Below are 22,073 nucleotides of genomic sequence, written 5' to 3' on the forward strand. Positions count from 1 at the left end.
GTGCATGAACTTGGAAGCGTGCTCTGGTGCCTGCAAGGAGGAGTCTCCCTCCTTCGTGCCACAGCCATCAAAGCTCTCATCAAGCCTGTGCCTCGGGGAGCTGTCACAGCCTCATTACTGCTAATTCATCTTCACTTAGTGCATCAAAAGACTGATTTATAAAATTGGGTGGGTGCATAGGAAGTTTGATTAGCAACATCATGTTGTTTGCCACGGGCTGCGGGAACTTAGCTCATCTGTGTCCCAGGAGCTTAAGATAAGACCCAAGTGTTTGTACTGCCTCTGAAATTCTCAGGATCACAGAACAGTGTGGCAGTTCCCCTGGGAGCACATTCTCCATTTCTCCCTTTACCCCATAAGAGGGTCTCTGAGGTTCACTGTTGGCCTGTTATCAAAATAAAGGAGGAGGCTGGGAATGTGGGTGGCTCTGTGGTAAATTGCTTCTCTAACACCAGCAAGGCTTAACTTAATTCTCAACACCAGAGGAATAAAAACATCACAATGTTATTCTCATACGTGGCTGTTGAGCTGGACATGGTAGTTCATTCCTGTAGTCTCAGCAATCAGGAGGTGGAAAGAAGAGAATTACTGTGAGTTTGAGGCTAGCCAGAGTTACATAGTAAGCTTCAGGTCAGCTTTTGCTATAGAGTAAGAATCTGTCTCAAAACTGGGAGAGAACTGGGAGGTTGGAAAGAAGGCTCTCTGGTTAAGAGCACTTGCTGTTCTTAGAGGACTGAACGCTGGTTCCTAATACCCACACTGGACAGCTCACACCAATCTGTAACTCCAGACTCTGGGTATCTAATACTCTCTTCTAGCTTCCACAGGCACCTGCACATGTGTGCTCTTCTGCAAAAGAATCTTAAAAGAAAACAAAAACAATACAAGACCTGACATTGCCAGATGGCTCTGCAGATAAAGTTGCTTGCCACAAAGCCTGAAAACCTGAACTTTTGATCATCTTGCTTCTACCTCCCAAATGCAGGGTTTGTATTATGGGCTTTGTGATGCTAAACAAGGACTCTATCACCTGCGCTTCATCCCTGGTTCCCCTCTCACCTAGTGACAATAGGTGTCATCAATTTGGACATATTCAAAGGAAGGCCTGAACCAGCATGCCAAGACAACACTACTTTTTCTGTAAGACTTTCAAGTTTGCAAGTTACTTTGGAATGTATCATTTTATTTCATTCCTCTCCTGCTCTCTGAAATTAGAAACAAGAGCACTCATTATCAAATTCTTATTGAGTATTAATTATTTAAATGAGAATTGGGGACATGGCTCATCAGGGGAACCCACTTAAATGGCTGCATATCAGACATCTCCAGTTGGATAAACTAATTCATGGTTGATGATGCCGTTATAGATCACGGAGTCTAATGGTCCTTATTGAGCTCTCTGCGTGGCCACCTCTGCCTTCAGGGAAAGAAGGTGTCTCATCTCTCTATGTCCTTCCAGTTTACCAGAAAGGCTACAGGCCAGGTATGACTTAATTCCGTGAAATTCAGAAGGAAGGGTCAAGGTTGCTGCAAACTGCAAGGTTCACATCCAGAAGTCCGTAGGAGTAACCATGAAGTGCCCCAGCATCTCAGGCATTTAGCTCATAGCTTCTGGTGGGAATTTCGTAGCCTTATAGCGGAAGTCTGTAGAATGAAGAGGATTGAGAGCTATGGAGAAGTCACAGGGTTCTCTCACAGCCCATTATCTCAGTATGAGGGGCCTTGTTGTTTGTTTGTTTCTCTCTGAGATCCTCACACAGCTCAGGATCATCTATCTCGCTGTCAGTTGTCATATTCCTCTTTATGACATTAGCTGCCAGCTACTGGATTATTGCCAATGGCGTTACATGTCCTAAGTTCATTTCAGAACAATTCCAGTGAGGGAGGCATTATTGCCCAATTTTCCAGAGAAGAAAACTGAGGCACAAAGCCAGGAACAGTGATGCAAGCCTTTAATTCCAGTACTTGGGAGGCAGAGGAAGATGGTCTCTAAGTTCAAGGCCAGCCTGGTCTACAGGGTGAGTTCCAGTGCATCCAGAGTTACAGAGTAAGATTCTGTCTCAACACAGCAAAAATCCAAATAGCAATACAAAAACCTGAGGCATACAATTCGTGAAGTGTTCAAGCTGAGACTGGGATCAGGTGTGTCTCTGTGGTGAAAATAAACACAGGAGACATCAACTCCTGTCTGCTGCACTGTGTTGTAGGTCTCACTCTCTAGAAAAGTTTGAAAGACTGGAGAGATTGAAATGAGGAAGCCCTGGGCATGGCTCCAGTCTGCAGTTGGGACAGAGTCACTGCCTCCATGTTTCCTTGGGCAAATTGTTTATCTTGATTTCCTCTAAGTAAGGATCTCACAGCTCAAGAGAACAAGCGGTCCATACCCATAGTCCTGCTGGGATGGAGAGGGGCCACAGCCTAGGGAAGGACTCACAGAAAGCCTTGATGGATGGGGGGAAGTCAGGCTGACTAGGCCTGAGTCTGTTCTGGAGCCAAGGAAGAATGAGAGTCACCTACGTTTTAGAATCTATTAGTTCTACCCAGAAACCCCCGGGCTCAGTACTCCCCAGAGCTCACTTATCAGATCATCTTGGTACCTCAGGTACTCTGAGAATGTTGTATATTTGGAAAATATACAGAAACCCAGATATGGCCTCAGTCTTAACCCTCCAGTCTACAAAACTGTCAGGGTTTCACCTTGCTTCTTGTGGTCACCTTGCTGGTGGGATCTAGAGTTGGCTCTCAGACCTGAGACCTGGAAAACCTTCCCCCCTGCTTCATTCAGAGTCCATGTCTGATATGACTAGGAATCTGGATTCAGGTGAAGCTGCACTGATAACTGTCACAGCAATAACCCACTCCTGGTACCACTTTTTGTCTTAGTTGAGTCTTCTAATGCTTTGATGTGATATGGCCTTTATTTTGTCCTACAGCATGTAGCCCATCATCTGGGGAAGTTGGGGTAGAACTCAAGGCAGGAACTGATGCAGAGGACATGGAATAACTCTGCGGACAGCGTTGCTCTTTGTGACTGCTCAGTTTGCTTTCTTATAGGACCATGATTGCTTGCCCAGGAGTGGCACCACCCACAGAGGACTGGGCCCTCCTCCATCAATCATCAGTCAAGAAAATGCGCCACAGGCTAACCCACAGGTCAATATGGGGGCGGGTGGAGCATTTTCTCAACGGAGGTTCCTTCCTCTCAAAGGACTCTAGCCTGTGTCAAGCTGACATAAAACTAGTCCTCACAATAACCCAGTGTACTGCGGTGACCTTGACCGAGCTTCTCACCCTCTGTGGGCCTGCATCTTCACTGGTACCATGGGATAATCTAATATTATGAGGCTGAAGCACAAAGCCAATGGAATGCACAGCCTCTCCTATGATCCCTGGCATGCAGAGGAGCTCGCTCAGGAATTGTTGATTTGCATTTAAAATGGGAATTACATTCTGTCTACTGCTCTGACCAGCTGAGCTGCTGTCCCCTATGAAAAGAGGACACGATCCACTAATCTGAGCGCTGTGCTTTTGCGGCGGCACGGTGGCATCTCAGATTGCAGATTGTGCATACCAGCCTTCCTTTTGCCAGTCCTTGAGTCCCACAGGCTCGGTCTATACTGGACACGGCCAACAGAAAAACCAATCAGCCAGCTTGGCAGAAAAGGAAGCCAGCATTTATAATGAGGGATTGATTGAACAGAGAGCTAGAGTTCTGGTGTATACCCATCATTTGTAGTGTTGGGGGTATGTGTGCTAAGGACATTATAAAGAGGTGACTAGGCAAACCATTTTGTTAGAGAAAATTCCAAACACACACAGCAGCAGGAAGAGCAGCAGCAGGAATTCAATGTATACATCACCTACTTTCAACCACAGCGATGGCCACTTTTATTTACATAACACTTCCACTTTCATAGCATTTTCAAATAAATCTCAGACAGCATGTAACTTCATCTGTAAACATTTCATTCTGTCTCCAGAAAGTAAGGGCTCTTCAAAGGTTAACCTGAGTGTAGCCGAGCATAGTGGAACACACCTGCTGTCTCAGTAAGTGGGAGTCGGAGGCAGAAAGGTCAGGAGTTCAAGGTCATCCTTAGTTATACGGTGACCTTGAAACCAGTGTAGGCTATTTGGGACCTTGCTTCTAAAAGGAAGAACATCCAACCAGAACACCCTTGTTGCACCTAAAAAATATTACTCATGATCCTAATATCAAAAATCTCCTGCCAAGATACTCAATTGTCTCAGAAATGTCATGGACTTTGAAGAGCTGGTTTCTTTGAATCAGAACCCAAGTATGTTCACACATTGTAATGGGCTAATGGATCAGAACCCAAGTGTGCTCTCATTGTAACTGGCTAATGGGGCACTGGAGTGGCTTCTAGTCTAGATGCTTCTTTATCTTCGTTTGTTTGCTTGTTTCCTTGGACTTTATCTTTTTCTCTTTTGCCCTGTAGCATGTTCTGCTATCTGGATTTTGTAGTCCTTTGCTGAAGCTTACTGTTGATTGCTCTTTGAGGTCTTGAAACTAAGTTGCTATTTATTTGGGAGTCATAAAGTTCAGTCTTGCTTGGCCTATCCACTCTACTGCAGGAGGGGTTCTTTCTCCTGTTCCTGGGACAGAAATGGTCCTCGGCCTCATCCCTTGCTGCATCCTAGGGATGAGAGGTTGGGGAGAACTGCTTCCTGAGTGTTCCAAGCAGCAGCAAGACAGCAAGCAATCCTTATTTCCACTGAAACCACTGGATCCGGGCTATGCAGTCTGTGTCTTTTTTTTTTTTTTAAGAACAGGACTATTTTTTCATAAAGCAGAACAATTTTTTTGACAAATAGCCAGGATTGTTTTCCCTCTTTCAAGAGCAATAAGGTTCAGGATTTGTTTCCCTCTTGACTTTCAAGAGCATGTATTCTTAATTCTGTCCTGAAATTAAAGTAAAGGTCAAGGAGGCCTGTCCAAGACTCAGCTCCCGCCCTTTCAAGAAGGGAGGTTGGTCCTGTCTGCATCTTGAGCTCAGGTGACTAGCCCAGCTCCCATGGGAAAAAAACAAACTCACCTTCCCAGGTCTTTTCTTGGTGGGGTGGGGGAAGACAGATAAAGAAATGGGGAGGGGAGAAGGGAGAGAGGAAGGGGGAAGGGAGGAGGGAGAGAAGGAGAGACACAGAGAAAGAGACAAAGAGAGGCAGAAAGAACAGCCAGTCTGTGGGATTCTTTCTGATTTAGATCAGAACAGTTTCCAGAGGCATCACCCTCCTCTCTGTGTTCCCTTTCTCAAAGAGGGGGATCTGGGCCCCACCCCCTCCGCCTGCATCCCACCTGTCAATTCACGTGAGCTGCCCTGGAGATTTGCCCCTTCCCTCACACTGGGAAGATTTTTAATCAAAAGGCGGGCGCATGCCAATGGTACCTCGCTTAGCACCAACTGAAGCTTTTCTCCCCGCCCCTCCCCACACTGAATCACTCAGCTAACAGTTAATTAATGTGTGACACTTTGACAGTTTGTGCGGAGACTTTCTTTTTTTTATATATATGGAGCCATCAAAATCCACAGGGATGAGACTGGGAGCCACACATGCCTGCTTCCAGTTACTGAGTTTCCAGATGCTGCCTAACTCAGATGCAGACCTCAAAGGCCTGCAACCACGGCAGATGACAATACTCTGACATCAGTCCATGGCTGCCTGGATCTCCTGGGGAACCAGCCATAGTGCCAGGGTCACCGGGATGCCCCTGTGACACCTGGTCACCTTGAGAAGGACACACACAGGGAGGTATGCCTGGGATGAAAGTCCCAGAGATGACATGCCAGCCACTTACAGCTGGGGGACAGAAATGGCCCTCACAATCAGACACATTCTGCTCCCTACTCTTCCAGAAGATTCTCAGTCGGGGGTCCCTCTGTGGCTGAGCAAGGAACTGTGGGTGCTGACCCCAAACTCCTCTCCATGATCCACAGATAAGCTGGCTCTTGGTTCATCTCTGTGATGCTTTAGCATCCTACTTGGCACCATTCTGAGGTGATAGCTCTGGGGATAACTTTACTTCTTTAGTGGGGCACTAATGAAGAGGCTAGAAGACCCTGGGTACCCTGGCCTTCAGTAGCCCAGAGTCCAGCTATGGGCTCCCTTTCCACACGATGCAAGTAATCTGGGATTCGGCTCCACCTCTTTCCTATCTGCACCCTCCATTCCTATTACTACAACTCTGGGTGCTACAGTGTATACTTCAGAGGTACCCTAGAAGGACTCTGACAGCTAGGTCTCTGTCACTGGGGCCCAGAGGCAGGCAAGTTCTCAGGAGTGTAGTCCCCAAGGAGAAGGATCCAAGGGGCATAACTGTTATAAGGTGGGTAATCCCCAGAGCCCAGTGCCTACTGGACTTACCCTTGCATGAACGACTTACTCCACAGATATCTCTTCATTTATGAGGTACCTATGTTGCCAGGCTCTGTGTGGGGAGATAAGGACCCAGAGCAGACAAGGTAGAAGTCATCTTCATAGCAAGTTGCTCCAATTTGATAACATGCATGGATACCAGACCATTAGGCGAATAACGACCTCCTTGAATCTGCAGCTGCTGGAAGCAATGCACTGTGATAAAAGCATTAGGCTAGCTTCCCTGGAGAAGGACTGGGAAGACAGTCCCCAGGGGTAGGGGAGGCTGGACTTTGAATGTGTTAGGATCCTGAGCCCAGGTCTGGGCTGGGCTTACAGAGGAAGGGACACTGAAACCCAAGGATGGAGTAAGTGGCTTCCCTGTGCTGGAGGTTTGTAGATTTGGACAGGAGATTGGGGGAGGGTCCGTCGAAAGCTTCTCCCGCCCTCCCCCCCCCCACTGCCCCATGAGAAGGCAAGGCTGGAGGCTGTCAGGTAAAGTTGAATTCCAGCAAGCAGGGTCAGGGAGGCTTCAAGTTGATGGCTACTACCCTCAGGCTGGGTCACTGAAGGCCCTTGAAATGATGCTGAGCATCTGGCTCCAGGAAGGTAGAGCAGACACAACCAGAAGGTGAGAAGGCTAGCCATTCTTCTTGGCTTTCCCACACTTTTAAAGGAGGCCTCAGCAGCAAGGAATGGGATTTCCTGCTGTGCTCTAAAACGTGAGATTGAATGACCTATGCCAGAAGTGGGGGGCATCAGAAGTTGGGGGACATAACCAAAGGAGGCTGTCAGTGTGTAGTCTCTTCCACTTCCTCTACAGAAATCTCACTCACCCCAAAATGGTGGGCCAGGTCATAGGAGGGAAGGCCTCTGCTAGACTAGGTGTCTAAATACTATAGACCTGTTACTCTGAAGTGATGGGGAGGTTGTGGAGGGGGCTAGTTTGGAGCCCAAGAGTAACACTAACTTCCTGTGGCTGTCACAAATGAAAGAGGTAATCAGCTTAGATGGAAGTGTTTGTTTAGAGAGAACAATGGCAGTCCTTTGGTTCTGCTGTCTGAGTTCCTGTATAGAGATGGCATATCAGGTCAGGAACCTGTGGTGGAGGTCCCTGTGCTCTCCTCACAGTAGGTGGGAAGCTGAGAGAGGAAGAGGATGAGCCAGAGTTTCTGAGGGCTTGCCCAGTGCTTGGAGACCTCCCACATGCTCTGCCTTCTAACATTGCCACCACCTCCCAGCAATGCCAACCTGGGGAGTGAGGCACTCATCAGCACATGGGGGACAGCCTTGGGGGACATCTAAGGTCCAAACCACAGAGCATCTTTCCTCCCAAATTCTTCACTCATATGTGACTTGCTGACACCTGAGAAGGACCCAGTTTCTCAAGGTACCCAGGCTTGGGTGTTGAGAAAGATGCTCAGGGGTGAGGACGGGGGTCAACCTGGAGATGACAGCATACACCATACCCCATGCCCACCACCAACCCTTGCCATGGTTCTGCACAATTCTAACATTGTTTCACCTTTCTTTGTCCTTTCCACAGACACCCTAGACTCTCAGCCTAGGATGTAAGAAACCCTGCCATTCAGATAATGCTAATGTCTTCAGCCATCATTCCAGGCTCTTGGAGTCTAGATCTAGGGGATCTCAGTGGTGGGTACCTTTGGGGTGCATGCCTGGTAGTAGACCCCTGGAAGATGCTCTATTTAGGACTCTTAGTGTGAGATCTGTCCACCTCTCACCCAGGCTGAAGCTACCACCAGGTCAAGACCATGTCACTTGATGGGAAAGCCTCCTCCCTTCCTGATCCTTGTCCCACGCTGCCTTCCTGGAGAGTCTGTAGGTTCTAGAGAAAAAGCCATCTTTGAACCACAGCCTGGCCCTCCACCTAGAGGAGGGAGGTGTTGGCTTGGGTTGCCAGGAGCCCTGGAGAGGAGCACCCTACCTACTCACTCCCTATCTCCAGCAAATCACTCCACCAAGCTGCTTTTGACATGTAAATGAGAAATGCTCCCCCCCTTTACTTTTTTCATTGAAATGCTTAAAGTCTTAGAAAAGAAGAAGAAAAAAAATTGATGTGTTTAAGACAGCAGTGTCTCACCCGCCATCGAGCCTGATAAGGGATTGTTAAATTTTAATTAGACAATTAGATTCCTTCAAGTGCCAAACTTCAGAGGAGGCAACGCAAGAGAAGCTGAGGAGAGCACAGGAAACAGGAGGCCTGGGTTCACAAATGCTGAAGTTGCTCTTCCCCCACCTACCAGCTCTGTGCTCCATGGAACAGAAAGAAGGTGCAGAGGCAGGAGTCAGCCATGAAAGGACATCATCCCCTTCCTGGACCAACCAGCTTTCCTTTGACAACCCTTCATCACCCTCACTTCAAGTTCTTTCCCTGAGAAAACACCTTATTTGGGAGTCATCCTTCAATCGTGGCACCTCAAAGCAACCTTTTTTTCCCCCCACCTGCTAGTGAGGAGCCCTGCCTGTTGTCAAGCTGGGAGCCTGCCTGTGTCTGATGTGTGCCTGGGAGAAGTGGAGGACCCTCTGCTCCCCTCCTTGTCCCCATGCTCTGTGTGCTCCCAGTCTTTGGCTCAGTGGTGGGTGGTCTCAGCAGGGTGTCCATCTAGGTTGCCTGGGGACTCAGCTCAGCACCAACTTGTCTCTCAGCTTCTCCATGGGAAAGCTGGCTTATTTCCAAGTTCAGGAACACATAGGAAGTAGGCTTTGTGAGGCCCATGGGGCAAATGGCAGAAGCTGCTGAGGTTGGATGCCCTAGCTCCATTATTTTTGGCTTGCTATTTCCACCTACCTCCGCTCCTTCCAGACATCTGTCCCAAGCTTCTGAAGAGGGCCATTGTTAACATAGGCGGGAGCCAGGTTGAGTGCATGAGGGAACTTGACCGGGATAGGTTCTGAGCATCAAAATAGATGGTTCTGGAAGACCTCTTAGCTGACCTTGGCCTTTCTAGGCAAGGGCAGAAACAGTGAATACTGGGAACAGATGAGGGGCAGATGGTTTCTGTCCCTGTTGCTTCAGTAGCTCCAGGCCTGTAGGCCACCTCCATAAAAGGTCTCCCTAGGATCCCATCTGCCACAGGATCAGCTGAGAAGAAAGTTCAGAGGTCCCACAGTAGTCACGGGTCCTTTTCTACTGGTGAGGTGGGTGGGTGGCAATTGTTAGCACCTTTTGATGCTCAGGGAGATATAAGGTACTTTAGAGAGACTGACTCAGACACGGCTTGATTGAGCCTAGCATCTCAGGGTTAGATCGTGCAACCATTTCTCAGGGGACACAGTCCAGTGGCTACATCTGTGAGGCTGAGATTTGGCCATGACCATGTCTGCATGTGCTGGTGGTCACTAAGTGATCTTGGACTAGGAACTGTGATTTGGGAGTTTTTGTATTTTTGCAGGAGGGAGGAGCTACCTATGGGGAAATGGAGGTTGGTGAGCAATTCTTTTGTATTTTTAAAACTCCAACAAAAAAAAAAAAACCTTTGTTCTGACATGTGATCATATTTATTTGAAAATTCTGAGAACCAGGAGAATAATTTACTCTGAGCAAATTAGAAAATGCTCAGAGAAAGAAGAAGAAAAAAAAGAACAAAATTTTTGCTCTTTCTTGGCCAATCCAGGGTCCTGGCTGCTGTGTGGTTTCTCATGTCCTGCATACAATTCTGGAAGGAGGCACTGACTTCATCTGCCTTCTTTGCAGTTAAAACTAGCCCAGGATACCTGGAGGATCCCCAACTTTCCATTGTCCTTATGGATAATCCCTGGCAAGGACATGGGTTGGAGGAGGATCCTCATGTTTTTTGATAATTTAGGGGTTGAACAATCTGCACAATCCAAAAGTTGAAGGGAAACAAACAGGAAGATGATGGATGAGTACAGGAACCTGATCCTGTCAGGGTTTCTCAGGGTTTCTGAAGGTACCAGAGGGATGCTCTGCCTTACCCACCCTAAGATGCAGTGGCCTCCTCCCATTTCAATGTCTAATAGAGTCAGCATGCTTTTGTAACTGAAAGCATCCAGGTCTGTGCTCAAATTTAATGGTACTCGTCTGCTTTCTTGCTGTTGCAGAAACCTAACATTGAAGCTTACGTTCCACTCTGTCAGAACCTCGGCCATGTGGTTAGTCTTACAGCAGTGGGCTATAGCAGGTGACCTGGGAAACAGAGTCCTCTAGTCTAGCTGCAACCTCACCTTGAGTGTATGCCCCGCAACCAGGGCCAGGCACAAGCTTAACCTCATCTTGGAACATTTGCCCTTCATGAAGCATCCCCATGTGGTCTTTCTTCTGTCCCTGCAACCCTGGTAACTCGTTTGATGTCCAACGTTCCTCTTCCTATGGGACACAAGTCAGCTTGGAGTGGGGCCTACCTTAGTGGTCTCATTTAAGTTAATTCCCTTTTAAAGGTTTCATCTCCAACCACGTTCGGAGATTCTAGAGTTGGGGCTTTAACATATGGATTCTGTAAGAAAGATGTGAGGCACACAGTGCAGCCCACTGCTGGAGCAGACATGCAAATCTGTGGTGCACTTGAGCATCAGTCCTCTGGGAATTTGTGAATCTAGTCGTCTATGTTAGCCAGCACATTACCAGGGACACAGGGGTTTTCTTCCTGGGTCTATTAGCAGAGTCTCTGATTCAATTCAGCCAACATGTGCTCAATACTTACTACCTGCAGACCACAGAGTAGGAAGTCAAGAAAGAACAAAACTGTGTGCTTTTTTATGTGTTTGCTCCTCATGAAGTAGGAACTACACATGCTGCAGCTGTGAGAAAGCTGGAGAGAGAAAGCAGACACACAGATGGGAGTACTCCAGGAAAGAACTTGGAGTGGAGCATTGGGAGCCTGGAGGAGGGTGGAAGACAGTCCAGTCTAATTCCAGGAACGGGGAATTCTGAGTCAGTCTTTTTTTGAAGCATGTGTAGGCTTAGACTAGAGTTTTTCAGGTACTTGCCTCCTTTATAAAGTGGAGTAATATTGAAAGCTTGCAGGCAGTTGTTTTGAGGTTGAAACAGTGCATCTAAAATCATTTGGCAAACTCTCAAGCCTGTTACAAGTATATGGTTCCACCATCTTAGATCACTAGATGTTGCAGAACCATGACTCTGATCTGATGTAAGAACAGGTGCTAGGGAGGGGAAAAGGGGGAAGACAGGGAGCTGAGGATCATGGGAGAGGACACAGGGAGCTGAGGATCATGGCAGATATCACTGGTCAGATCAGGAGAAGGAGCAAGGTGAAGACAAACAGAGAGATCTGGGATAGAACCAGGCCTAGGAGTAAAGTCCTATTGTTCTGGTGACCGAGAAGGCTAAGGCAGGACAAATGCTAGTCAAAGACCTTTCTGGGTTGGAGTGAGTTCAAGGCTAGCCTGAGTGACTTAGTAAGACTGTCTCTAAATATAAAGAGAAAGGAAACTGGGAAGTGGCTCAGAAGTGCAAAGCTTAACAGGCAGCAAGCTCTTAGTTCAATCCTCAAGTGCTGAGAAAACCACAGGGTGTGTTCTGTGGAACTTCATCATTTCTTGCTTAGACTCCTGCAATGGCTTCCTTCAGATGTCCTGCTTCTGCTGTGGGCCTTTCCTAGTCACTAAGTACTCACTACATACTATCCTCCAATTCATCATTCTGCAAGGCAGATCTGAATGTGTAGCGGGGTTCAATAGATGACAACTTTTCACCCCCTGTGATCTAACCTATACAGCTGCTTTGATTCAAGTCATGCCAAGACCCTCTAGGATTCTGCTCTCTCAAATCTCTATTATAGGCCTTGCTGCTTCCTGTCTGGACCCTTCCCATAATCCCCAGCTCTCTACATGTCTCGTCCCTACATATCTCCAGTCTCAGTTGAATGTCACTTCCATCAGAAAGTCTTACTTGATTACATAAACTAGGATATGTATCTCTCTCCCCATTCCATTTCCTAGTCCTTACTACCAAAAGGTTAATTGAATAATTAATTGACTATCATTTTCTTTCTTTCTTTATGTTACCTAAGATTAGACGCAGAGCCTTCTATATACTAGGCAAACATACTATACGATTGAAATATACCAAAACCTCTCTTTTTAGTTTTTTTTTTTGTGTGTGTGTGTGTGTGTGGTTTTTGAGACAGCGTTTGACTAAGTTGTCAGGCTGACTTTGAGCTCACTCAGTAGCTTAGGCTAGCCTTGCATTTTCTATTCCCATGCATTTGGTGCAACTGGAATTACAGATGTGTAATACTGAGCACAATAGCTATTATTTCTTCTAGAATATAAGATACAAAACCATATAGATTTTGTTTTTTTAGCCATATGTAGAATGATGATTAATAAATGTCAAAGCATCAAGAATTAATGAATGCCCATTTCTGTTTCTACCACAAGACTCTGGAACTCCTAACTAACTGTGCATGTGTGTGGGTTGAGCAAATGAAAGAATTGATGAGTAGCTCTTTTGAAGCTTATTTATGTTATTATGCTTGAAAAATGTATAGTTTTCATTTATTAAACCACCTGCTAGAAGAGCAGAAGCTTGCCCCAAACATTATTAGATCATTAGATACAGGAATTAACAAAAAAACACAGTTTGGGGAATTCTCAACTCTGTTAGCTCTCGGGTTTTCTGCAGGGAACCCTCTTTGGGAGAAAGCATGTCTTGAAAGCACTCCTGCTCACTCTCTGTGTTCATTTCTCCTGGCCAGAGCTGTGCCACTCAGTGGCCCCACTGCCCCAATGGATCCACTGAACCTGTCCTGGTACGATGATGATCTGGAGAGACAGAACTGGAGCCGTCCCTTCAATGAGTCAGAAGGGAAGGCAGACAGGCCCCACTACAACTACTATGCCATGCTGCTCACCCTCCTCATCTTTATCATCGTCTTTGGCAATGTGCTGGTGTGCATGGCTGTATCCCGAGAGAAGGCTTTGCAGACCACCACCAACTACCTGATAGTCAGCCTTGCTGTGGCCGATCTTCTGGTGGCCACACTGGTTATGCCCTGGGTCGTCTACCTGGAGGTAGGTCTTGGGTCCAGCCTTTCTCAAGAACCTTAGACTGGAGTCTAGATTCTTAAGCTCTAAGCAGTTTCTGCCTGTTCCCTCAACTGGCCGTTCCCTCTCCTGTGGACAGAGTTTCTCTCTTTATGGAGCAGACAGTGATCATAATCACAACTGTGTGCTTTACAATGTGCTTCCTAAGTACAGGGCCCATGGTAAGTATTCTGTACACAGAATCTTCCTATATGACCCTCGCAGCAGCTCTCAAGGGGCAGACCTGGCACTGTCACCATCCGGCAAATGATGGGCCAGCTGGTCAGAGAAAATATATGTCTTCTCTATTCACATTGCAAAAAAGTCCAAGCTGGAATTCTGCCTTGCCCTGGAACTGCTTCAGTAGATTTTACTAAAAGCGGGGCTAAATGGTGAGAATCCCTAAGGAGTGGACAATGCCTGTGCTCCAAGACCTGAAACTCCTGTCGCTCTCTCCCCATTTCAGAAACAGGGGCTGCTATTCTATGCTGTCCTTCTTTCCCCTTTCCAGTGTATTCTAGTGCCTACAACTTGGTAGAGGCAACAATGGGCAGCCCATGCTGTAACCCCTTCCCAGGGAGGATGATGCAGCCTTCCAAGACAGGACCTGCTTGCCATCTCAAGCAGGATGGTAGGCAGCCCCTTGCTAAAGGCCTTGTGGGAGATATATTGCAGACATTGATTGAGAAACTCAGAGACCTGACCCTCCTCTGCTTAGTTTCTAGAACAGGAATCAGAGGCTTTGAACAGAAGCTGTTCATCTTGACCTCACAGGAAAGGGAAAAGCTGTTCATGGAGAAGTCTCAGCATGGGTCCCTTCTCCCTCGGGACACTCTCCAGGTCTAGTATGTAGAGATGGGGCACTGGGGAATTTTAGAGGTGCAAGTGAGGTGTTATTGCTTTCTCTGCCTAGGATCCTGGGGTGGCTTGTCCAGAGCAGAAGGCAGTCTCAAGCCTGGGTATAATGGAAAATGATTACTTATTAAAAATTGTTGTCATTTTGTTTCTGTTGCTATGATTAAAAAAAAAAACTCTGATAGAGAGCAATTTAGGGCAGAAATGGTTTATCTTGGCTCACAATCCCAAATTATAGATCATTACTTGGACAAGTGAAGGTAGGAACTTGAAGCAGCTGGCCACATCTCATCCATAATCAAAAGCAGATAGAAATAAATGTGTGTGTGTGTGTTCCATGCTCAGCTTGCTATCTCTACTCTTATACAGTCCAGGGTCATGCCCTTGAAATAGAGCCACCCACATTCATTGTAGGTCTTCCTACCTCAATTAACCCATTAAAAAACAAATTAAAACCAAAACACAACTACCACCATCATAATCCTCTCAGGCACTGACACAGGCCTGCCCAATCCCCAGCCGGACTCTTTCCAGGTGAATCTAAGGTCCATCAAATTGACAACTGAAACTCACCACCACGGGCCCCCACAGCAGTTCCTCCACGACCCTCTTGTTTGTGAGGGCCCTCAACTCTGTCCATCCCCTGAGCTATATTCAGAACTCTCCTTGAAGAATCACTTGGCTTTTAGGCTTGGTCTGCTCATGGTCTCTTCAAAAAAAGGGCCCTACATCTCAAGCTATCACAGAACAGTGATGGAGGAAATAGGATCACAAATGACTTTGTGTGCCTTGGTTTTCAACTTATAAGTTAGAAATAGCAATGTACCTACCTTGGGAGTATTCGAAAATCCATCGAGTCACTATATGAAAAGTACTCAGAATGGTCCATGGCTCATACAGTATGACAAGACTGATGAAGATGAAATAGTGACAGATATCCAGCATCCCTTGATTTAGGGGAGAATTCCACTTCCTCCTCCCCTTCTTTTCCCTCTTCATGTATAGACAAAGAGGCACCCACATTCCAGAGTGAAACATGTTCTGTTCAGGGTCATGGACATGGGTTCTGATAGTCTCCAGCCTCCGCATCCTCATTAGACTGTAGGATAAGGATACATCCCTACAGCAACCGCAGTGGGATCTCTGTGACCCCCAGTTCTTCAAGAAGATCTCTTTTTCATCATTTTCTGCCATTGTTTCAGAGGTGAAGCTGAAAGCTTCAAGAGTCAAGGTGGAGAAAGCCTTTCTTGGCTCCACCTATTTCCACTTGGATAGATAAGGGAGAGATTCCTGAGAGAGTGCAGGGAAGGAGCTCCTGACTTCCCGGGGTCTTCCAGGTCTCACATCCTTCATAGTGAGAGTCACTGTGAGCATTTTGTAGAAGAGGTACAAAGATATTTCTGAGTCATCTGTTACTTACTCAGCACTGATTGAACAGTATCCTATTCTCTCCTTGGGCCTGAGGCCTGGGAAATTTTGGTGCTATGGATGAAAAAAGCTGATGAAGGCTTAGACAATGCAGTCTGCTTGAGGCAGCAGGGATAGAGCTCCACAGGAGAGTGGGACCCTGCATCCAAGCATGAAATATCGAGAAGGCTTGTAGCAAGGAGGAGTTGCTGTTCCTAACTACTTTCCAAGGTGGGAGAGAAGCAGGGTAGGAAAGATGAGGAAGAGGTCCTTGGTATTTTAGAGCTGGTCCTCAGGGACACGAAAGCAGCTTCCAGGTACCAGTCCCAGGAAGGACTTCAAAGCTGTGAACCAGATGGACCTAGTGCCCTGTCCAGGGCACCTTGAAAATAAATTCTGTATCTTGGAAGCCTTGTTCATACTTTACAGCTGGATATCCAGTCTTCATCTTCCACAGTACAGGACCAGACTGACATGAACCCCCAGAAGACGTAGACAGGAAAACACTTGCTTTGGCTATGATTAGCAGAGGCAACTGTACTGCCCCTCATGGAGCTTGTTGGGTTTTGGAAATATTAGGTTTTGTTTCTGAGATAGGAAGAGAGGGTAGTGTTGGTGAGGAACAATATGACAGTTAGTATGGGACCCTTGTGAGCTAGAGCCCACAGTGTATGCTTCCCTGCTTCAGTCCATGGGTGGGTGTTTCTCACTCCTCTCTCCTGTGAGTAGAATCTAAAGATTTCCTATACGGTTGGGGCATTCCAGACTTAAATAGTTAGCTAGCACTGGGAGGGATAACATCACCCTAGATCTGTAAGTTGCCTTCTTACCACTCCCATTAAAAATCAGAGCATGAGAACATGTAGCAAGTCTAGTTGTCTATGTAATGAATAGATGCTAAGTAGACAAAACCAGAATTTTGGAACACTTACGAAGATCATCACCCAGGTGTTTAAAGATTAAGGCTCAAAATTGAGGCACTCAGGTGAGGTGAGTCATCTTTCTTCTAACACAAAGTTCTTGGCACAAAAATAGATTTACATGAAGCAAGGGGTACTGGCCCCAAGTCCTCATAGGAACTACTTGTTCCTCACTGCTACTCAGCTGGTGACCTGTAAGATCTCTGTGATGGATCATAGGAAGTCAACCTGACAGGATCCAGAACCACTTAGGAGACAAACCTCTGGGCATGTCTGTGAGAGGCTTTCCAATATTCAGTTTTCCTGAAGTGGGAAGAGCCATTCTCAACATGGGGTTTGCTGTTGAAGACATAGGCTGAATACAAAGAAAACAAACAAACAACTCAAGATGAACCCATCTTTCTTTGTTTCTGGACTGATGACTCAGTGTGACCAGATGCCTGAAGCTCCGACCACGATGCCTTTCCACCATCCTGGACAGTATCGTAAAACTTTGAGCCAAAATAATCCTGTCATTACATTGATTTTTGTCACGTGTTTTGTTATAAAGAGGAGAAAAGTGGCTGATACAACTACTAGGTCTGTCCTCTGAGATTGTTTCCCAACGTTATGGGCATGGCTCTCTTGGTAGGATTGAGTCCTGGGTAAATAATCTCCACAGCCCTGCTTTCCACTCATGACATTGTTTTAACTTCAGGTGGTGGGTGAGTGGAAATTCAGCAGGATTCACTGTGACATCTTTGTCACTCTGGATGTCATGATGTGCACAGCAAGCATCCTGAACCTGTGTGCCATCAGCATCGACAGGTGAGGGCAGCCATGTTGGGTGAGATGATTCTGGTCCTTCTTACTCTGTGCTTCACCTCTTCTCAGGGTCAGGTTCTGTAATGACTGGCTGTGTGTACGTGACCCCATGTGTTTGGATGTGTGTGTGTGTGTGTGAGTGTGTGTGTGTGTGTGTGTGTGTGTGTGTGTGTGTGTGTGTGGTGTTTGGCTAGATAGTCAGACTCTTCACAGACTACCCAGATTGTACCTTATATGAAAGAGTTGGTTCTGACTGGAGCCCAAAGCCTGTTGCTCCCTATTTATCTGCACATGGGAAAATTGTAGATGAACTCCATGGTTCATTTTCTAGACATGAAAATGAGACATGTCCCTTAAGCTACAGTGTTAAGATACAAATTTGTGTCCAGACACCTGGTCAAGGGGCCCAAACAATGTCCATTTTACTCAGCTGTATTCTTAGAGCCTTTCACTCACATACATAAGATGTTGTGAGGCTTCCAGAGGACCTGCACTTACCTCTCACAGGATGGTTGGAGGGTGAGATGTTATTGAGTGAGGAAAGAGTGTTTGGTAAAGGAATGTGAGGGAGGATTAATGATGCCAGTGTTATCAGACCAATCTCAATTATTGCTAAATGGTGTTAAAACCTTGCTCTGAGAGACAAAACTACCAGTTGTCAACAAATTCTTCCACTTTCTGCAGTCTAGTATAGTAAGGATGATTTCAAATGTACAAAGATCCATCAGAAAGTCTATAATCAGGTGGGGAAAATTATAAGTAGTGAATGGTCTAGGAGTGCACAGTAGCCCTGCTCATTAAGTGTTTGAATATGTAGACAGGGGGAAGGGATGAGTGTCTTAGGCAGGCTTCATACTGCCAGGCAGAAAGAGTATGTATGGTGCATGTTGTAGAATAAGGGGTCTGATGGCTGGTAATCCTGACTTAGGATCCTTGTCTTTTCAGGTACACAGCTGTGGCAATGCCCATGCTGTATAACACACGCTACAGCTCCAAGCGCCGAGTTACTGTCATGATCGCCATTGTCTGGGTCCTGTCCTTCACCATCTCCTGCCCACTGCTCTTTGGACTCAACAACACAGGCAAGTCTGGCCTTTGCCTGGGGCTCAGATGGCTCTATATCTGTTTTGTTTAGAACAATAAATGGCTGAGTCTTTCATACAGATATGGGTGGAAGCCCAGTGGTTGCCCATTCCTAACTCCAAGGAGGCTGGAGGCATCACCCAGATCCAGCCCAACTTAGAGTTGTTTCAGATTGGGCAGGAGAAGAAAGAGTGCCTCCAGGCACATTGGGATTGGGCCAGGAGAAGAGAAAATGGCTGAAGAAAAGATATGGCCATTTTCAATTTCATTTAATGTGTTGGTGCAATCCAGACAGCTTTACAAAGTGCACATGTGCATATGTGCTCATGTATGTTTACAAAGGAGGTTATTTCATTCACATCTGATAATGGTACTTAGAGGATGAGGTAGCAACCTAGTGGGTCAGCTGATCCAAGGTCCCATTCTGCCTGGAGCAAGAAAGCTACAAGTAGGTGGTAAGCCAACCTCAAGCCCCTTCTTATAGGAGGCAGTTTAAAGAGCAACTCAGACAGATAAAGAACAGAGCACTTATAGTATGGAGCTGCTTCTCAGCAGAGAGACAAGAGCTATACAGTACTTCTCTAGAGCATAGGCTACAAAAAGTTCAGCAAGTATATAACTCAGAATACAGATACCACAGGAATTCCCAGAAGTGTGAAGAAAGCTAATTATATTTGAATTAATTCAGAATGAACTTAATATCCACAGACATCTGGTCTACCTGGAAGGGACTGTAGGTGAACATTAAACACTAGAACACAGGTGAGTTAGTTAAGTAAGTTAAATAGTTAGTTAAGAAAGTTAAGTTAGTGAAGTTATTCTGTTGCTAAAACTATGGAGAAGCAGAGCCTCTCCTTCTCCCATATACATGAAAAACTAAAATAATGGCTTTCTTTTTTGAAAATATGTTTTCTTGGGTCATATCTTCCAAGTCATTGCTTTCCTGTGTGTGTAGAAATGGCAAAACTAATGAGCAACTAATTAGAGAAGAGGAATGAGAAACTTGGAAGCAGTCAGTCCCAGCTTTACTTCTTGCTCACAGTTGGGGATTTTATAACTTGATTTTTTTTTTAACTGAGTGTTGATTTGCATCATTTCCAGGCAACATTCAGTACATAATATATATGATTGCTTCTGGTTCCCAACAAGAAGATAAGTATCTTCTGGTGGTGCTATGGCTTGGTGGGCCTGATGACATGTTGCCCATATGAGTTTCTCTATTCCCCTAGACCAGAATGAGTGTATCATTGCCAACCCTGCTTTTGTGGTCTACTCCTCCATCGTTTCATTCTACGTGCCCTTTATTGTTACCCTGCTGGTCTACATCAAAATCTACATCGTCCTCCGCAAGCGCCGGAAGCGGGTCAACACCAAGCGCAGCAGCCGAGCTTTCAGAGCCAACCTGAAGACACCACTCAAGGTCTTCAACCTCTGCCCCAACAAGGGTCTCTACCTAAGCATTATCAAAAGAACTAATACTACTCTTGGGTTGGGCCTGGAACATTATGGCAGGGTGGAAGTCTAGACTGGAATAGCTTCCTGGGGCTGGTTGAGGGTATAAACCTCAGTGGAGTAACAGAGTCTTTAGAACTGTTCATGGTGAGAGCTAAGTAGGATTCACCATGTGAAGATCTTTGTGGTTTCATAAAGCAATCGTTGCTTGATCTGATCCTTAGTTTCTCTCTTCCTCCTCATGTAGTTGCACCTTTCTTATTATGAACTTCATGTTTCCTTTTCCCTTCTTCCATCTTCTCTATACCATTCTTTGTACCTGCTATGCTCTGCCCTTCACTCCATGTACACCCCTGCCTCCACCTCCCCCACTTCATTGCTCTGCTCCTTTATCATATAATCTCTCTTTCACTCAACATTCTGCAATGAAGGCAGTATGTGGGTATGGAAAGAACAAGAACTGATAGATTAGATACATCAAGTCCAAACCCTGGTATTATCACATTTTTAAAAATGTGTGTTCTTGGGTATGTTGGTTAGCTTCTGTGAGCCTTGGTTTCCTCATCTGTTAAGTGGGAGTCATGTGCAGTTCACAGGGTTTTCCTGAAGATTTGATGTGAGAAAGGATGTGAACATGTGCCTAGCATGATCCTGAGTAGGTCCTCCACAAAGAACAAGGTCCTCTTGCCTCTCACCTTGCCTACCTCTTCTCATCAGTGTACCAGCCTTCCCCCTTGCCCCTACTGTCTTCTGTGACCCACACTACTCTAGTTGCTGAGCCCCTGATTAGAGTCTGAGTTCTCCATAGACTCCCTTGTCTTGGATTTCTATTCCCTTACCACCTCTGCTCTCCACTGTCTTGTGTGACCCATGTGCTGGCTCACTCCACAGGGCAACTGTACCCACCCTGAGGACATGAAACTCTGCACCGTTATCATGAAGTCTAATGGGAGTTTCCCAGTGAACAGGCGGAGAATGGTAAGTGTTTAGGTCAGGGACACAATGCCATCTTTCTGCCTCTCCCCACCAATGGAGCCTACCATCCCTGATCCTAGGACCTCAGGTATTTTAAGGGAGAAGTGTCTCCTGGTACCCATTCTTTGCCTCAGCTGAGAGTACATTCACATTGTACACTTCTGAGTAGGGAGTGAGATGCCTCAATTCTTCAGGGCACAGATGTCTTGAAGCTTGTTGGGAGAAATGATAGACCTACCCATATAACCTAGTAAAAGTGACTATACAGCCTAGTTCCAATTCTCAAACACCTGCCATGCTTTCTGCTATCTCATCAAATCCTCAGGTGACCCTGGGAAGTAAATCTTATTGGTCTTCAGCTCACAGCAGAGGAAGCCAAGGCTCAGAGTACAGGTAGCTCATGCAAGTCTAAACAGTTAGTGACAGAGTGCATACTGGAGCCAAGATCTATGTGACTTCTGAATTCATACCCTTGTTGTTCCCTTTAGCACGCATCACCTTCTGAATAGACAGCTTCTGAGACTGGGAGCTGGTGGCCAGCTGTGGGGTAGAGGCAGAGCAGAGCAACTGAATGTAGAACCTGTAAAGGCAGACTCAGCATACCTGAGCTCTTCATGGTAGTAGTTACCACCAGAGTTCAAGAAGCAGGCATCGCATCCCCCAGTTAAGTAGGGATACATCAAGTCCATCAATATGTCTCTTAGATAGGCAGGGTCCCTACAATTTGTCTGCATTCCAAGGACAGGACTCTAATGAGCTATTTGTAATATAGGCACTAAAATATGTCTCAAGTTATATTCAAGGCAGCAGCCCATTTTCACCATCTGGGCACACAGACTGTATTTCAGAGGCTGATCTAAGATCACAAAGGTCTGGGACAGGGACACCTAAAGAGGAGCTTGGAAGCCGTGTGTGGATCCATGCTGGAGCTTCCAGGTCAGCCTTATCAAGGAAAAAAATATGGAGCTTCAAGATCAGCCCCATGGATCTGGATCAAGCTAGTCAGCCCACATGTCCATGCTGGTGCAGGGCCTGTACTCCAGCCTGAAAGGGAGGATGGGGAACATGATTTTTATGTAGTCAGAATTAAGTTCTTGAAGGTGAGGCAACACTGAACATCATTTGTGGGTTTATCTTAGCAGCTGAATTGGTATCTGGCCCTTAGCACTCAGGAAG

The 22,073-nt window shown here is 46.2% G+C and overlaps 1 protein-coding gene across 2 annotated transcripts in view; it reads left to right on the forward strand.

Annotated features, from left to right (window-relative positions):
• The window catches only part of Drd2 (dopamine receptor D2), a 63,625-nt gene that overhangs the window by 37,833 nt on the left and 3,719 nt on the right, over positions 1-22,073 (forward strand). The window contains exons 2-6 of one of the 2 annotated variants that reach the window (XM_031345297.1): positions 13,074-13,389; positions 17,281-17,390; positions 18,333-18,469; positions 19,700-19,890; positions 20,814-20,900. In XM_031345297.1, coding sequence (XP_031201157.1) covers positions 13,105-13,389; positions 17,281-17,390; positions 18,333-18,469; positions 19,700-19,890; positions 20,814-20,900 — 810 coding nt within the window. In that variant the 5' untranslated portion in view covers positions 13,074-13,104. The remainder of the gene's footprint in view (positions 1-13,073; positions 13,390-17,280; positions 17,391-18,332; positions 18,470-19,699; positions 19,891-20,813; positions 20,901-22,073) is intronic. The other variant, XM_031345298.1, reaches the window with a different exon arrangement.

This window comes from Mastomys coucha, unplaced genomic scaffold (genome assembly GCF_008632895.1).
Source record: "Mastomys coucha isolate ucsf_1 unplaced genomic scaffold, UCSF_Mcou_1 pScaffold23, whole genome shotgun sequence".
NCBI classification, from domain to species: Eukaryota; Metazoa; Chordata; class Mammalia; order Rodentia; family Muridae; genus Mastomys; species Mastomys coucha.